The sequence below is a fragment of the Taudactylus pleione genome, unplaced genomic scaffold (assembly GCF_031769625.1).
Source record: "Taudactylus pleione unplaced genomic scaffold, aTauple2 ptg000510l, whole genome shotgun sequence".
Lineage (NCBI taxonomy): Eukaryota > Metazoa > Chordata > Amphibia > Anura > Myobatrachidae > Taudactylus > Taudactylus pleione.
The window spans coordinates 4270567-4286684 of NW_028284912.1; the positions used below are offsets into that span (position 1 = coordinate 4270567).

At 45.0% G+C, this 16118-nt stretch overlaps 1 protein-coding gene across 2 annotated transcripts in view; it reads right to left on the reverse strand.

The window, feature by feature from the left end:
* Positions 1-16118, reverse strand: part of TAF2 (TATA-box binding protein associated factor 2) — a 111766-nt gene that overhangs the window by 59827 nt on the left and 35821 nt on the right. For both annotated transcript variants that reach the window (XM_088450203.1, XM_088450202.1), the window contains exons 9-12: positions 15187-15286; positions 14452-14537; positions 5791-5926; positions 1341-1495 (exon numbers count right to left, since the gene is read on the reverse strand). In XM_088450203.1, coding sequence (XP_088306329.1) covers positions 1341-1495; positions 5791-5926; positions 14452-14537; positions 15187-15286 — 477 coding nt within the window. The remainder of the gene's footprint in view (positions 1-1340; positions 1496-5790; positions 5927-14451; positions 14538-15186; positions 15287-16118) is intronic.

Sequence of the window (16118 nt, forward strand, 5' to 3'; positions counted from 1 at the left end):
ACAGATATACAGGTGTCACATATCACATTACTCAGCGCAGTCTCCCATATACAGACTCAGGAGCACACAGATATACAGGTGTCACATATCACATTACTCAGCGCAGTCACCTATATACAGACTCAGGAGCACACAGATATACAGGTGTCACATATCACATTACTCAGCGCAGTCTCCCATATACAGACTCAGGAGCACACAGATATACAGGTGTCACATCTCACATTACTCAGCGCAGTCTCCCATATATAGACTCAGGACCACACAGATATACAGGTGTCACATATCACATTACTCAGCACAGTCTCCTATATACAGACTCAGCACAGTCTCCTATGTACAGACTCAGGTGCACAGATATACAGGTGTCACATATCACATTACTCAGCACAGTCTCCCATATACAGACTCAGGAGCACACAGATATACAGGTGTCACATATCACATTACTCAGCGCAGTCTCCCATATACAGACTCAGGAGCACACAGATATACAGGTGTCACATATAACATTACTCAGTGCAGTCTCCCATATACAGACTCAGGAGCACACAGATATACAGGTGTCACCTATCACATTACTCAGCGCAGTCTGCTGGTGCATCCTAGTTGCATCGTGACTTAGAAGCATTTTCAGCAAAAAAGATGCCCGGCGCTGGCAGAGTTGCATGGGACCTGGCGGCTCCGTCACGCCAGGCAAGTCGCGCCTTGTGGCGTATTGAGGCTAGATGTATGAGGACAGACTGGTAAGTGATGGGTTCACATTAAGGAAGAGATTCAGTGCCCGCAATTGTAGCCGCATTGCGTGCTTGGATAAAAATGGGGATATCCACCCATACGCATCCACACGTTTGATTCCAATAATCAATTTGATGTGTGACATCTGTACATGAGTGCGAATGAGTCTGAATCTGTATACAAAGTGCTATGATGCAGCGGCCGCAACTTTTTCTCATGCCAAGTTCCGTTGTGCTTCATCTTTGACTTTATACAAGTTTAAAACGAATTCCTGTGCTGTTAAAAGTCGCAGCGCATCGTCTCTCGTACAATGTGAGCGGTGTTTCGCCGAGTCTGCAAATAAGACACAGAATTAAAAAGAAAAAAAAGACGGTAGGCTGCACTTCTCTGGGCGGCTCAGTCGCACCGTATGGTGGCTAAGTGTACGAGGACACACCTGTAGTGGAATCAGGTGCAAAGGGCTATAAGAGCTCATACTTGTCCATTTACCATGGTTCCCCCAGTTTATATATTTCTTACACTGCCACGTTAATGGTCAGCTCCACATCCCACACGCACCAGATTTCAGCTTCTATACTCATGAAATGCGGTGAGAAGGATACACCCACTGCTTTATTAGAGGTTGTATGTCTTTTCCAGACACATTGGATATAGATTTCAAAAAGCCAGATGTGGAAACCAGCATTTGACTCCACATGTGAGACTGGAACTTCTGGGATGAGGCCGTGCTGGCCAGGCTTAAAAGCTTGTTGAAGACCTAAAGCGAAAAAAAAAAAAAAAACAGAACATTATCCAGCAAAGAAGAAACAATACGCAGGACTGGGCAGGAACAGCAAAGGAGACACAAAAACAGGATTATTCTGAAGTAAAGCAGGGTAACATAACGGACAGCACACAGAAAGAGATAAATGACAGGTGGGTTATGCTTCTTAAAATCAGTGTTCAGGAGGAATTACGCTCAGAATATAATCTGTAGACTTTGTACACAGATGAAGTCTCTAAATTAAATTCCTCCTAGACTGTTATTTAATCAGAGAAACAACTTACAAAAAAATAGGAAAAAAAAAAAAAAAAAAGTTTTGGCCAGATTGGAGAACGTACAAAAAAAAAAAAAAAACCACCACAAGACCATTATACATTAAAGATATTGGGGGTCATTCAGACCCGGTCTTTAGCGCCGACGCGCTCGGACTGGGTCGAAGACCCCCCACAGAGCATGCGCACGACGGCGCCGTCGTGCGCATGCATGAGACCCGCTACGACCGACAGCGCCGGTCGTAGCGGGTCTCTTTCCAAAGGGGGCGAGCTGTCGAAGTTGATTGACAGCTCGCCCCGTTTGGAAGGCGGGCCAGGGGGGGGTGGCAGCCCAAACGGAGGCGTTCCCATGGGAACGCCTGCCGTTTGGGGGCGGCCCCACTGACATCTCTAGTGATGTCAGTGGAGAGCTTCCGGCTCAGACAGAGCCAGAAGCTCTCCGAGGCTTACAAGGGAGACCCTACCCTAGGGTCTCGTCGTAAGCCCCGATGGTCGCGATGGTCTTGACCATCGCGACCATCACCTTAGGCGGTCGTAAGGCTGTGGGTGTTAACCCACAGCCTTACCACCGCAAAGGAGGACGTCTTGAAAATTCCCCTCATTCAGAACGACCGCACGCTCTGTGCGACCGGCTCTGAATGAGGTCCATAGTCTATATCCCGGGCTCTATGTGTAATGCAAGCCACTTGCCACTGGTTGAGATGTTTTGAGACGAATGAACTGATCGGTAGTCAGTTTAAAAGGGAGCGCTGTCAGAATTTGATGATGTGACCGTGGCGGTTTAGTGAATATATATGGGCCGGACACTGGTGCCAGCAGACGATGGCAGCTTCCGCATTCAATTTGGGGCTGCTTGAAATAAAAAAAAACTATAGACCTGACCGTATCTTCTAAAGGTTTTATACACTGAGTCGCCCAATTATTATGATCACTGAGGGATTTTATGCAAAGTAGCTATTCTGTAGAGGACGTTGAAGTAGGATGTCTGAATCTCTATAAGAATGGAAAGGTGAAGGAAGTACGCAGAGACTAATGAGGTGTGCCATATGAAATAATGGGCATCTGACGCGATCTGACGGACTGTGAACGTGGAATGATTGTTAGCGCTCGCAGCTGAGCTTTGAGCACTGGCAAAATGGCTGCACTGGTGAATTGTTTGGGGGAGGATGGATGGGGCGGGGGGGTAGTTATTAAAGTGCACGCAGAGTGGCCCAGCAAACATAAAAAAGTGGATCTGAGCGCAAGCCCTGTTGTTGTAAACGGCTACTGGGTGCTGGAGAGTGGGCAGACTTGTTCAGTCCCACAGACGGGCAACAGTGCATCAAATTACAAATAATCTGAATCAGGGACCAACACAGATGGCTTGTCAATGAACAGTACTCCTCACATTACACTGCATGGGCTACGGAACCACAAGGCCTGTCCGTACGCCATTGCCATCGGCTGCAAACAGGGTGAACCGCCTATAGTTTGCGCAGGAGCATAGAATACGGACAATCAGTGACGAATCACATTTTCAAGGACACCACGCAGATGGTAGGGTGAGGAGACGGAGACAACAGCACGACAGAATTAATCTTTCTTGCATCGTCGCGATTCTTCAGGCTGGCGGAGGTAATGTTCTGGAGACGCAGTTCACCGCGTTTGGGCCAGAATTCCCCCCCGAAAATCCATGCCTAGAAGAATTCAAGCCGTGTAAAAGGGGCAAAAGGTGGCCCAACAAAGTCCTAACCCGCTGGTCATAATAATTTAGCCACTCAGTGTATACCACCCCTCCATAAATGAAGGTGTCTGCACATAAAAGGGACCAGCGTCAGAACAATGAAACGCGTCGGGTCATTTTATTGCCATAGAAGTCACTACCTATGGGAAGATGCATCAACCCTGTCATTTCATAGAATGTGCTAGATGAATGAAAGCTAGAAGCTGAATGGATACATCTCCCCCATTATCCCTTCTAGTACATTATACAAATATTAGAAGTCAGTTACCTATTAACAGTCCATAAGAGGCATTATACCTTAAACCAATGACATGCAGACAATAGATAGGCTCTCACAGGCAGGGCCCTCTTCCCCATGTACTCTTCCTTCCCTTACTGTTACTTTCGGCACCAAGCCCTTGACTTCTGCCACCTAACTACTTGAGTGTTCTACACAATTGTTTATGTACTTTGTAGGGTGCTGTGGAACCCTTGTGGCGCCATAGAAATAAAGGATAATAATAATAATAATCTATTGTATTATTTATTCACTTATATCCTTGGTGACCATCCAATAAAGACCCCAAACATACATTAAGCTTTGGAACTGATCGTATAATAATGCTTTGGAGAAGGAAAAACCTCTTAATCCCAGTCACACATCACTACGTAAGCTCTCAGCAGCGGATGACCCCTTACGCTGTGCATTCTCTGCACTTGTCTTATGCAGATCTTTACAAAACTAGGTAATATGCTATTTTCCAGCGAGCCCTCTCCTACATGTATATATGTATATATCAATACAGAGTTCCATTTACTTTGGAGGCACTGCTTATGTCTGGGTAGGAGGATGTGACCAGAGTGCTAGGTACTTCAGCAGTAGTTTAATCATCCGGTTATTGGTGTCTGCTCTTTATTCTTGTGTCTGCTCTAATAACAGCCCCATATACTGCACCACTCATTTACTTGTGGATCAATCAAATAGCTCAGGTACAAAGATAAGTGTTCAGCCTGGCAGCCAATGACATGGCCTCTTGTTGGCCACATAATCCTAAACAGGAGATGTTATGTGTTACAATTGGATTAGCCGTGTGGAATTAAAGCGTGAGGCACCAAGCTAATTAGATCCTCCTGGCCAAACATGTCCTCAATGGGAAACGACAGACACAAACGTGTGAAGAAAGAAAAAAAAAAACATTTTCAAAAAGAGGTAACGCCCATGCCCCAAAGAACACAGGCAAACTGTGTGTCCTTTATTCTCTACTGGGATAAAGACACAAATCAGTTAAGGTATTATAATCATGGACTATTATTTATAGATTCTAATAATAGGTTGTCAAATGCGACAAGGTCTTATTGTAAAAATAACAAATTGGTCTGGACACTCCCCTAATTTGCCTTGAAAAAGACTTTATGGTCGAAACGCGTTAGCTGGTCTCCATTGCTGGATTCCGTGCCTTGACGTTCTGTCATTACAAACGGTTACCATCTTACCAACTTGTGTAAAGGCGACGTTATCATATTGAGTTCGGTAAGATTGAAGATGGTCATTATCTGTGATTTTTATGGAATATTCTTATTTTACGCTGAACCTCGAAGTGCGACTGATAAAATAAACCTGAAGGTAGTGCAGTATTACACTCTCTTTTTGGCTTACCACCAGTGGAGTCCAGATCTCCAGGATAAAATTGTTGAAAATCAGATTCCAGTTTTCTTATCTACTTTACTGAAATGCTCTGGTGCCTGTTAGGTGTAATAAGCACATAAACCATAAGGGGAGCTGAGAACTCCGATCAACCCCCAAAAGGCCCTGGTTCAGACGAAGGTGCGCGTTTCACCTGTATTCAGAGTTGGCTCTCTCCTTTTGCTTGTGAAAGTAGCTGTAATCACTATCAACGCACATAGGCAGCAACCCTATGTGTGGTGCTAGAGATCTGTCTGACATCAGAGGGATTTCTGCATACGAACAACATAGGTGACAATTCCTCCGAAGCAGCCTCGGGACACTTAGGCAACGGCCAAACGCTAATTTACCCCCAATTAATGATCAATCAACTCTTTATAGCCATAACTGCTCAAAGCTCGTTATGCTAGAATCCACAAAACAGACTCGTGTGCAACTCTCAATCCCGCCTAAAGCGTGAGCAAGCTGTACGCAAGAACAGCGTGGGTAATCTTAAGACGGTCATATTTGGCACAGACTTGTGCCCAACTCTAAAACAGCTCCTACAAGTCACCACTGTTTGTTACAGTGAATGGTTTTCATCCCAAGGGGAGTCACCTGTAGAGGCTCGACGCTATCCGATTGCACGTACCTGCAGCATGAACTCCATACTGATGCGATTTTCAATCAGTCTCATGACCAGGTGCGCCTTACACTGGAACATGTTGTAGTACTCCCAGGACAGTGTATGGGGGTGTTTTATAGAGAAATGAAGGTGGGAAGCTGGGCTGAAAACACAAGGCAGCAAGTGTCAAAAGGTATGTACAGTAATTAGCAAAATATAACAGACAGTAATGAGGAGGAGACTCCTCCCAGATGGTGAAGTTACCCCTCTGTACAGGTCATGTGACCTAAGTGATGGGAGGTGCTTAGCGATACGACACAGAGACTGTGGAAGTATAAAGGAGAAATTACTTACCTTTGGCATTCAACTAAATACATACAGCTACCTTGTCCTTAACATAAATATTAATAAGATGTATAGAATTACAATTATCAATAGTACGGCTTGCAAACATACAAAGTGATATAAGCAATGACAAAGAAACACTGTTAGGCACTTACCCCGACGGTTAAGGTTAGGCACCAGGAGGGAGGGTTAGCGTTAGGCACTAGAAGGGACGGTTAGGGTCAGGCACCAGGAGTTAGGGCTAGCGTTAGGCACTTACCCCGAAGGTTAGGGTTAGGCACTAGGAGGGAGGGTTAGCGTTAGGCACTAGAAGGGACGGTTAGGGTCAGGCACCAGGAGGGAGGGTTAGCGTTAGGCACTAGAAGGGACGGTTAGGGTCAGGCACCAGAAGGGACGGTTAGGGTCAGGCACCAGGATGGAGGGTTAGCGTTAGGCACCTAGAAGGGACGGTTAGCGTTAGGCACCAGGAGGGAGGGTTAGCGTTAGGCACCAGGAGGGAGGGTTAGCGTTAGGCACTAGAAGGGACGGTTAGGGTCAGGCACCTACCCTTACATTTAGGGTGAAGTTTATGGTTAGAAATTAAAAAAAAAAAAAAAGACGTGCAACATTTTGATTCCATTGATGATCTTACACGTTGACCTTTTGTTCCTGTCTAACATCTGGTGTCTATCTACAGTAGACACTGTCAACCTTTTTACGGTCTCTCTTTTATACCACTCCCCCACCCTCCCGACCTGCCCACTTTGCACAGGGGAATAGACGCTCTGTAAGCCGTGAGCAATGTGGAAACACTTGAGGATTGTTGTTAATTAAGAAATCTTTTGGCAAATCAGTTGCATAACGCACCCCATGATTGTTACACAGGAGATACAGCAGATTGCACCCATTACTGCCGACAGCTGCGTCTGCCCGAGGCACACAAACAGAATATCGGCTCTGACATCTGCGCGGTTCCTTCACTTTGACGAGTCCATGAGATCTGCTTGAGTTACAATTATCCTTTGATAATTGTGTAAAGATACAGCTTCTGTTTATATCAGCACGGTCTGCGCTCTAGCATTACAGGAATGGCCTTTCTGCAAAGGTTCTGTTTATATCAGCACGGTCTGCGCTCTAGCATTACAGGAACGGCCTTTCTGCAAAGGTTCTGTTTATATCAGCACGGTCTGCGCTCTAGCATTACAGGAATGGCCTTTCTGCAAAGGTTCTGTTTATATCAGCACGGTCTGCGCTCTAGCATTACAGGAACGGCTTTCTGCAAAGGTTCTGTTTATATCAGCACGGTCTGCGCTCTAGCATTACAGGAACGGCCTTTCTGCAAAGGTTCTGTTTATATCAGCACGGTCTGCGCTTTAGCATTACAGGAATGGCCTTTCTGCAAAGGTTCTGTTTATATCAGCACGGTCTGCGCTCTAGCATTACAGGAACGGCCTTTCTGCAAAGGTTCTGTTTATATCAGCACGGTCTGCGCTCTAGCATTACAGGAACGGCTTTCTGCAAAGGTTCTGTTTATATCAGCACGGTCTGCGCTCTAGCATTACAGGAACGGCCTTTCTGCAAAGGTTCTGTTTTGAAGATTGTTTGGTCTATGTTAAACCAGTGAATTTTTTTCCACTAAGTTATAGCAGTTCTATGAGAAATCTGATTTTATGTTTATAGGATTCATTATAGTAAATCAGTCAAGTATTAATTTGTGTTTTTATTGTTACACTATTAGAGGTCTTATTATAAATAATTTTGTATGTTAGCATGCCTGAGTTTTATGAATAATTATTTATATTACAGACATTCCAGCACTGTATACATGTACTGTAACCACACAGCTTGTGTGCGATCATATGCACTATCACGGTAGCCCGATTTCTGCCCGCTCCTCCATAGGCTGCAGGCAGAAATCCGCTAGATGACACATTTTGCGAAGCCGTTCATGTGGTAGTTTGCGGGCATTAGCGAGAAAGCGTGTCTGTCTGTTTGTCCTTTATGCGCGGCCAGAGTTTTGGACCTAGCGACACCAAATTTAGCAGGGTGGTGTGGTTTGGCCAGGATTAGGTTTTTGCCAAAGTTTGAACTTCGTCAGGGCCACACAATCCCTAAAAATAGTGACTCTCTTACACTACACAGGTTCTGGGACTGGCTCAAGTGGAAATTGGCAGTCTGCAAAAAATCCTGTTTGAAAGCTACAAAAGTATCCTTTTACCTTCACAGCCTGAGCAAGTGTCAAACTTTGTGACTCATGCAAATTCATGTTAAATACAGGAGTTATTCCTTTTATTAAGTGACCATATAGATTAGTCAGTCCTCTGTGTTTGCATGAAAGAGCATAACTAGAACTTTGGGGGCCACATAGCAAGATCTTAAAAGAGCCCCCACACAGAGCCCATTCAGGTTATGCCACACAGTAGTACCCCATATACACATTATGCCACGCAGTAGTAGTGCCCCTTATACATTATGCCACACAGTAATGCCTCTTACATATTATGCCACATAGTAGTAGTGCCCCATACAACACATTATTCCACACAATAGTGCCCCTTAAACATTACGCCACAAAGTAATGCCCCTTACACATTATGCCAACACCCCCAGGCTACTCAACTTAGTGTCCCTCCAGCAGCCTCTCGCTTCCCCCTGTATGTCATCAGCAGCCAGCAGGTGTGGATTTGGTGCCAGGCCACTGGATAATTACAGCTGGCACACCCGTAGGCAGCGGCAAACAAAGAGCATCAGAGCAATTTGAATCTGGCGCTGGTCACCGGCCGATAGGAGCTCGAGGACCGGCAGCCAATCAGGAGCCGCCACTGCTGCTTGGCTGCCGATCATCGAGCTTCGATTGCCTCGTGACCGGCGACGCTGTCTTTCCATGTCTGCCTGTCTGTGCGCCAGCTGTAATCAGCTGACGGGCCTTGGCGCCCTGACTGGACCTGCCACCTTGTGTGCGTGACTGGGTGCAGGAGGAGTGGCGGGCCACAGAGGCAGCTCGGGCACCATAACAGCCGCACCTCGGTAGTTACGCCACTCTTTGAATGCATGTTAGCAAACAGTGGAGTCCTTTTCAGTATCAATGGAATGGGGTTATAGGCGAGGACGATGTAAACAAATAAAGGCTGCAGGTGTACTTCAAGGTCCAGTCTTCAACCTGGGCGAAGCCAGGTATCCCAGCTAGTGCAAAATAAACAAATATATCGCTCTCTCCCCCCATATCTATATACAGTGCATCCGGAAAGTACTCACAGTGCTTCACTTTTCCCACATTTTATGTTACAGTCTTATTCCATAATGGAATAAATTCATTTTTGTCCTGAAAATTCTACACACAATACCCCATAATGGCAACGTGTAAAAAGTGTTTTGAGATTTTTGCATATTTTATATAAAAAAAAAAAAAATCACATGTACATAAGTATTCACAGCCTTTGCTATGAAGCTCAAAATTGAGCTCAGGTGCATCCTCTTTCCACTGATCATCCTTGAGATGTTCCTACAGCTTAATCGGAGTCCACCTGTGGTAAATTCAGTTGATTAGACATGATTTTGAAAGGCATACACCTGTCTATATAAGGTCCCACACTTGACAGTGCATGTCAGAACACAAACCAAGAATGAAGTCCAAGGAATTGTCTTGTAGACCTCTGAGACAGGATTGTCTGGAGGCACAAATCTAGGGAAGGGTACAGAAAAAAAATCTGCTGCTTTGAAGGTCCCAATGAGCACAGTGGCCTCCATCACTCGTAAATGGAAGAAGTTCGGAACCACCAGTACTCTTCCTAGAGTTGGCCGGCCGTCTAAACTTGAGCGATTGGAGGAGAAGGGCCCTAGTCAGGGAGGTGACCAAGAACCAGATAGTCACTCTGTCAGAGCTACAGCATTCCTCTGTGGAGAGAGGAGAGCCTTCCAGAAGGAAAACCATCTCTGCAGCAGCATCTCTGGTAGAATGGCCAGACGGACATGGCAGCCCGCCTGGAGTTTGACGAAATGCACCTGAAGGACTCTCAGACCATGAGAAACAAAACTCTCTGGTCTGATGAGACAAAGATTGAACTCTTTGGCGTGAATGCCAGGCGTTATGTTTGGAGGAAACCAGGTAACGCTCATCACCAGGCCAATACCATCCCTACAGTGAAGCATGGTGGTGGCAGCATCATGCTGCGGGGATGTTTTTCAGCGGCAGGAACTGGGAGACTAGTCAGGATAGAGGGAGAGATGAATGCAGCAATGTACAGAGACATCCTGGATGAAAGCCTGCTCCAGAGCGCTCTTGACCTCAGACTGGGGCGACGTTTCATCTTTCAGCAGGACAACGACCCTTAGCACACAGCTAAGATATCAAAGCAGTGGCTTCAGGACAACTCTGTGAATGTCCTTGAGTGGCCCAGCCAGAGCCCAGACTTGAATCCGATTGAACATCTCTGGAGAGATCTGAAAATGGCTGCGCACCGACTTTCCCATCCAACCTGATGGAGCTTGAGAGGTGCTGCAAAGAGGAATGGGCGAAACTGCCCAAAGATAGGTGTGCCAAGCTTGTGGCATCATATTCAAAAAGACTTGAGGCTGTAATTGCTGCCAAAGGTGCATCAACAAAGTATTGAGCAAAGGTTGTGAATACTTATGTACATGTGATTTCTTAGTTGTTTTTTTTTATTAAATTTGCTAAATTCTCTAAAAAACTTTTTACACGTTGTCATTTTGGGGTATTGTGTGTAGATTTTGAGGAGAGAAATTAATTTATTCCATTTTGGAATAAGACTAACGTAACAAAATGTGGAAAAAGTGAAGCGCTGTGAATACTTTCCGGATGCACTGTGCGATATATATATATATATATATATATATATATATATATATATATATATATATATATATATAAATAAGCTGAAATTGCTCCCAACACTAAACGTGGCCCAAAGGGGCTGATGTTGAGTTGAAAGCAAGTTTGGCTGTCATTGCCATCATATCTTTTTAAAAATTTGTCCCTAAGCAGAGTTGAACTAATCTATACGACTGCACCACCCCTTATGCATATACACGGTTTCACAGCAATCGTCACACTTGCCCCAGCACTATCCTTGGTGCAAGAAAACCATCTGAAAACACACAATCCTGTATAGCCCAGAATCCCGATCGACACCCTCACTAAGCTTAGCCCAAGAGCGCACGCTCCTCTACCAGCCAATTATGCCTATTCAGCAGCAGGCGGCGATGTAACCGAGTGCATGCACAGTGCGAAAGCACGCAAGGCGCGTACCGCAAACGGACTTACTTGAGCCTCTGCATCAGCGCCAATGTGTTGAGGAGGAGTCACCCCAGTAATATGGTAATGGTGTTCAATGACCAGCCACAATTCGGGACTATAAGGCAGACTGGCGATCATTATATACCAATGAGGTTGCGGGCCACCAAACGTAATAAACAAAATACAATAGTTGTCTTTATTTCCTTTGGTTTCTATAGAATGTGAGAAGTGACTTTCTAAAAGGAACACTCAATGCTCACAATAATATAGTAGGTGCTATTCAATTTCTTTCTTTTTTTTTTTTTTTAAAGGCCCTTTTAGTAACAAGAGCATCCTTGTTCTGTGTATTCCTGTTACGTTACCCCTTCAAAATGCAGTCATGCCAATGTATGTAATTAAAAGGCTCTTAGTTAAGGGATTAATAGAATATTTTCGTGTTGACCTTCTTAGCTTGAAGGTAGAACTGGTGAGAGTCTGTTCATTTTGGGCTGATATTTTGGGAACTTTCCAATGCAGACTTGTAAACAGCCAGCTAAGAACAAACTGGATTATGTATGTACTTACTATGCAGCACAAATAAAGATTAATGCATTAACTGATGGAAATTCCAGGGTAAATATATGAGTACCCTACGCCCAACCAAAGCCCCCCCCCCCCCGCTAGAATCTCAACTTATTTCTCAATACACTAACAAATCTTCAGAGAACCCTCAGCTATGCTGAGACTTGTAGTGCCATGCAAAAACAATAACTGCAGGTGCACACTCTAAGCACTGTATGTGTGTATATACTTGAAGGGGAGACTCCTTCCGCCTTACTAGCACCCCTCCATCTGAAGTTTTTAATCAGTATAGGTCCTTGTATTGCAGTCTACACATTGGAACGGGCACTATTATAGGTACGTCCTAAATAATTTAATATATTGTGTCAGTATTAGGAATGTTTAGGACCCAGCTATTAGGTTTACCTTGACGGGGTAGGTGGGCATACATTTTTGGCCAAACATGTGCTAAGAACCTCATTAATGCTCCATAAATGTTTTGATCATCAGTTCTCTAGTGTACGGGCATTTCCTTTTTTTCTGTGTGACCCTCAGCTATGAGAAGAGTGTTTCGAAATGTAGATATCTCAGGCAAGACTCTAATGTCAGGGACACTGGCTCTTCTATTCCAATTGGATGCAAAGACATTTAATGCAGCTAGTATTTTGTCAGAAACAAGAGAGGCAAAAGAGAAGCCAAATAGAGTCAACTGAATAAAACAGCGTATTAATAATGAGCCGTAATAAGGCCTCAGAGAAAGGGATTTATAGAAGTAAAAATAAATATATATTTTTTTTCCTTCATCCAACAAGGGCACAGACTGACACTGGGGCACCCCAAAGTATATATAGTTATTCGGGGCACAGCAATGCTTACAAGTACTACCTGCAACACTGTTCCACTTTTGCATCAGCAAAGCAAGCAGGGTGCGTCTGACCGAACTTTGTCAAGGTGTGGAGAGACAACCGTGTAGCCGACTCGCACAGCTGAAGTCACAAGCCTCTGCGGGACCCTGAACAAACAGGAATTCTCTGTGCCCTTGTAACCTACTTACTGAGCAAACTTAAAAACGGAGCTCCCTGGCTGGAAGGGGACATTCAGTACTTATAGAAGAGACGTTTACAGTTATGTCCTTGAGCCTCCTGAGGGTTGTGATTAACCCAAGTCCCTGATTCAGACCAGCTCGCAGCTGCTGGCTGCTCGCTGGGATTATGGGATTTTCTTTTATTAATTAATTAATTTATTTATTTTTTGTTCTCCGGCCGCTCGCAAAGCTGTGGGGGACCACCCACAGCTTGTGCGAGCGGCCAGGATTCCATCGCGATAATCGCGACCATCGGCCTCGCAACGAGACCCTACAGTAGGGTCTAGGCTTCCGCAAGGCCGAGTGGACTTCATGTTCTAATAGAGCAGGAAGTCCACTACTGACATCAGTAGTGATGTCAGTAAGACCTCCCAGCAAACGCCAGGCGTTCCTAAGGGAACCCCTGCGTTTGTCCAGCCACCTCCCCAAACCGGCCACAAAACGGGGCGAGCTGTCACTCACCATCGACAGCCGCCCCGTCTTGTTGTGAGCCCCGTAGCGACTGAACTTCAGTCGCTCAGCGGGGCTCGCGCACGCCAGACACGGCGCATGCGCAGTGCATAAACATCGGGCCGCTTGCAAGCGCACTGCGCTAGAGAGCGGTTCTGAATCAGGGCCCAAGTGTCAGAGTGTAATAATTTTCAATGAAAGTGATATAAAATTAAATAATAATAATAAAAAAAAAAAACACACGCCCCAAACAAAAAAAAAAAGAATTTATTTCTACAAGAAAATCTGAGTAAATGGTAAATGGTCATAATAAACAGCAACTCATTAAGATACTCAAGATTTAATGAACTCCAGGATTAAAACACTTGTCCTTATGGTACAGCAAATGCCCCCTCTGGTCTACAAATTAAATAGCTGTCCTGTCCTTTGGGCTACTAGTGTTATATAGTAAGAGCCGCTGTACTATGTAAGGAAGCCAGCACTGGAGAATTGGAGAGAGATTTAAATTTACTAGCTCAGGAATCAGGAAGTAGATTAGACACAGTCATGTGACACAGTCATCCAATCGATTAACACATGTTGTACACACCTCTAGAGTGGTTCTCAAACTCGGTCCTCAGGACCCCACACAGGTCACGTTTTCCAGGTAACACAGCAGGTGCACAGGTGCATTCATTACTCACTGACACATTTTAAAAAGACTCACATGTGGAGCTAACTATTTCACTTGTGATTCTGTGAGGAGACCTGGAAAACATGCACTGTTTGGGGGGCCTGAGGACCCTGTTTGAGAACCTGTGCTCTATGGTGACTCCAAGTCTTATAGCACTGTAGAAAACAACACTGCCCAACACTGCTAAGTAGCATCCCAAAGGGAGGGACCCTCATTAAGGACAGGCTTAATAAGGGGGGTTGTTACAAAGTGGGCAAACATTTGAATCATTGTGCAGTGACAAGGCTCCAGCATGACATAAATAATGCAAAACTGTATAAATGATCCTATTTGACCAGCACATCTGTAAGAATAAAAACATACTTGTCCTTCTCTTTCCCAGCAGAGAATATTGGGTGTAGCAGGACGCCGCCAGTTTTTAATTCATAGGCTACAATCGTATCCAACTCCTAAAAAAACACAAGAAAACAGGAGATAAATTGAGGTTTGTAGGTAGACTAAGAATCAGAAATACACAGAACGAGTAGTAATAGCACAGGTGAAGGTGCGCGCTGCACCCTAGTGGTTACATTGATTAATACACGGTGTAAGAACAGAACAAAGGGGGTAATTCAGACCCGCTCGCGAGCGCAGGACGCTCGCAAGCGGGTCGATGTTCCCCCACTGCGCATGCCCTTTGGTGGGCGTGCCTGCCAGACGGAGGCGTTCCCATGGGAACGCCTACCGTCTGAAGCCGGCCCCACTGACATCACTAGTGATGTCAGTGGGAGTGATTTGGGCTCTGATAGAGCCCAAATCACTCCAGGGCTTGCAGCAGCGAGACCCTACCGCAGGGTCTCCGTCGCAAGCCCGATGGTCGCGATGGTCACCCACAGCTATGCGAGCGGCCAGGAGGCCGCTCCATTTTCATGGAGGAGGGCCCTGATTCAGAGTGAGCGCTCTGGTCAGAGCGTTCGGCTCTGAATCAGGCCCAAAGTTAGCAATGATATGTTTGTTATTACAGTAGTGTGCCAGGCTCACTCATGGCTTTAATAGAGCATTCAATGCTGTATAACTTTATTTTAAAACTTAACAACGTATAAACAAAGATTTTCTCACTTCTTTGATCCAGTGCCGATATTGATTTACACCAAATGTTTTCTTCATCCAGAGACCATAAATATAACCGGAGATTCCTTTCAGCACCCACTCGTCAGACCTGTGAATACAAAGACCAGCATTACCGTGCGCTGCCAATAACACTGCGAAAAAGGCCTGGTTGTAGAACGTAAAAGCCGTACAATATTCGGACAGAATCTTTGTATGCATGATGCGTTTAAACTTTAAAGGGAGTAAAATATTTAAAATGAACTTTTTTTTTTTCTTTTTTTTTTAGCCCACCCACTCTTCATGTTCATACTTCGATGGGAGTCCCTGCTTTGAAAATCCAACAGCCAAAAAAAAAATAGCCCGATATGGATTGGATGTTGCATATGTGTCAATAATGACAGAGCGTCCTTTCTTACAGTGTCGTTTGTCTGCGCCCTCATCAGCAAAACGTATCCGACCAATTTGTCTGAACAACCGATTTTGTCCGTTTTCCAGTGTTTGGGAGCCGAAGACCAGATTTTCGTTCCAATCAGTCAGCTAGTTGGTTACGCATTTTACACGCCACCAGTCATTACAAAATGGTTTGGATCACCCAGTTGGCGAATCAGCTCATAGCTCCTAGTATCAGCCCCACCAGGTTTAAAATATGTAATGGTCAGCGCAAAATAACACTTTAATTTTTATCCCATTTGACAAAGTTGTTCCAGTTAAGTCGGAAGTGATCCCGCACCAATATACTCAGAAAATAACACAAATACCCGACATACTGTAAATGTGTAAATAAACTAATCACACCCCAGACTTTATCAGTGCACTTGATGGGGGAATTCAATTGTTTTTTTGGGGGCGTCTTAAGTAATGGGCGTCTATCAGGGCAATCCAATTGTTTGCTCCGATTAGACGCCCATTAGCCGCGGCAGATTCCTCGCAGCCTCCTGAGG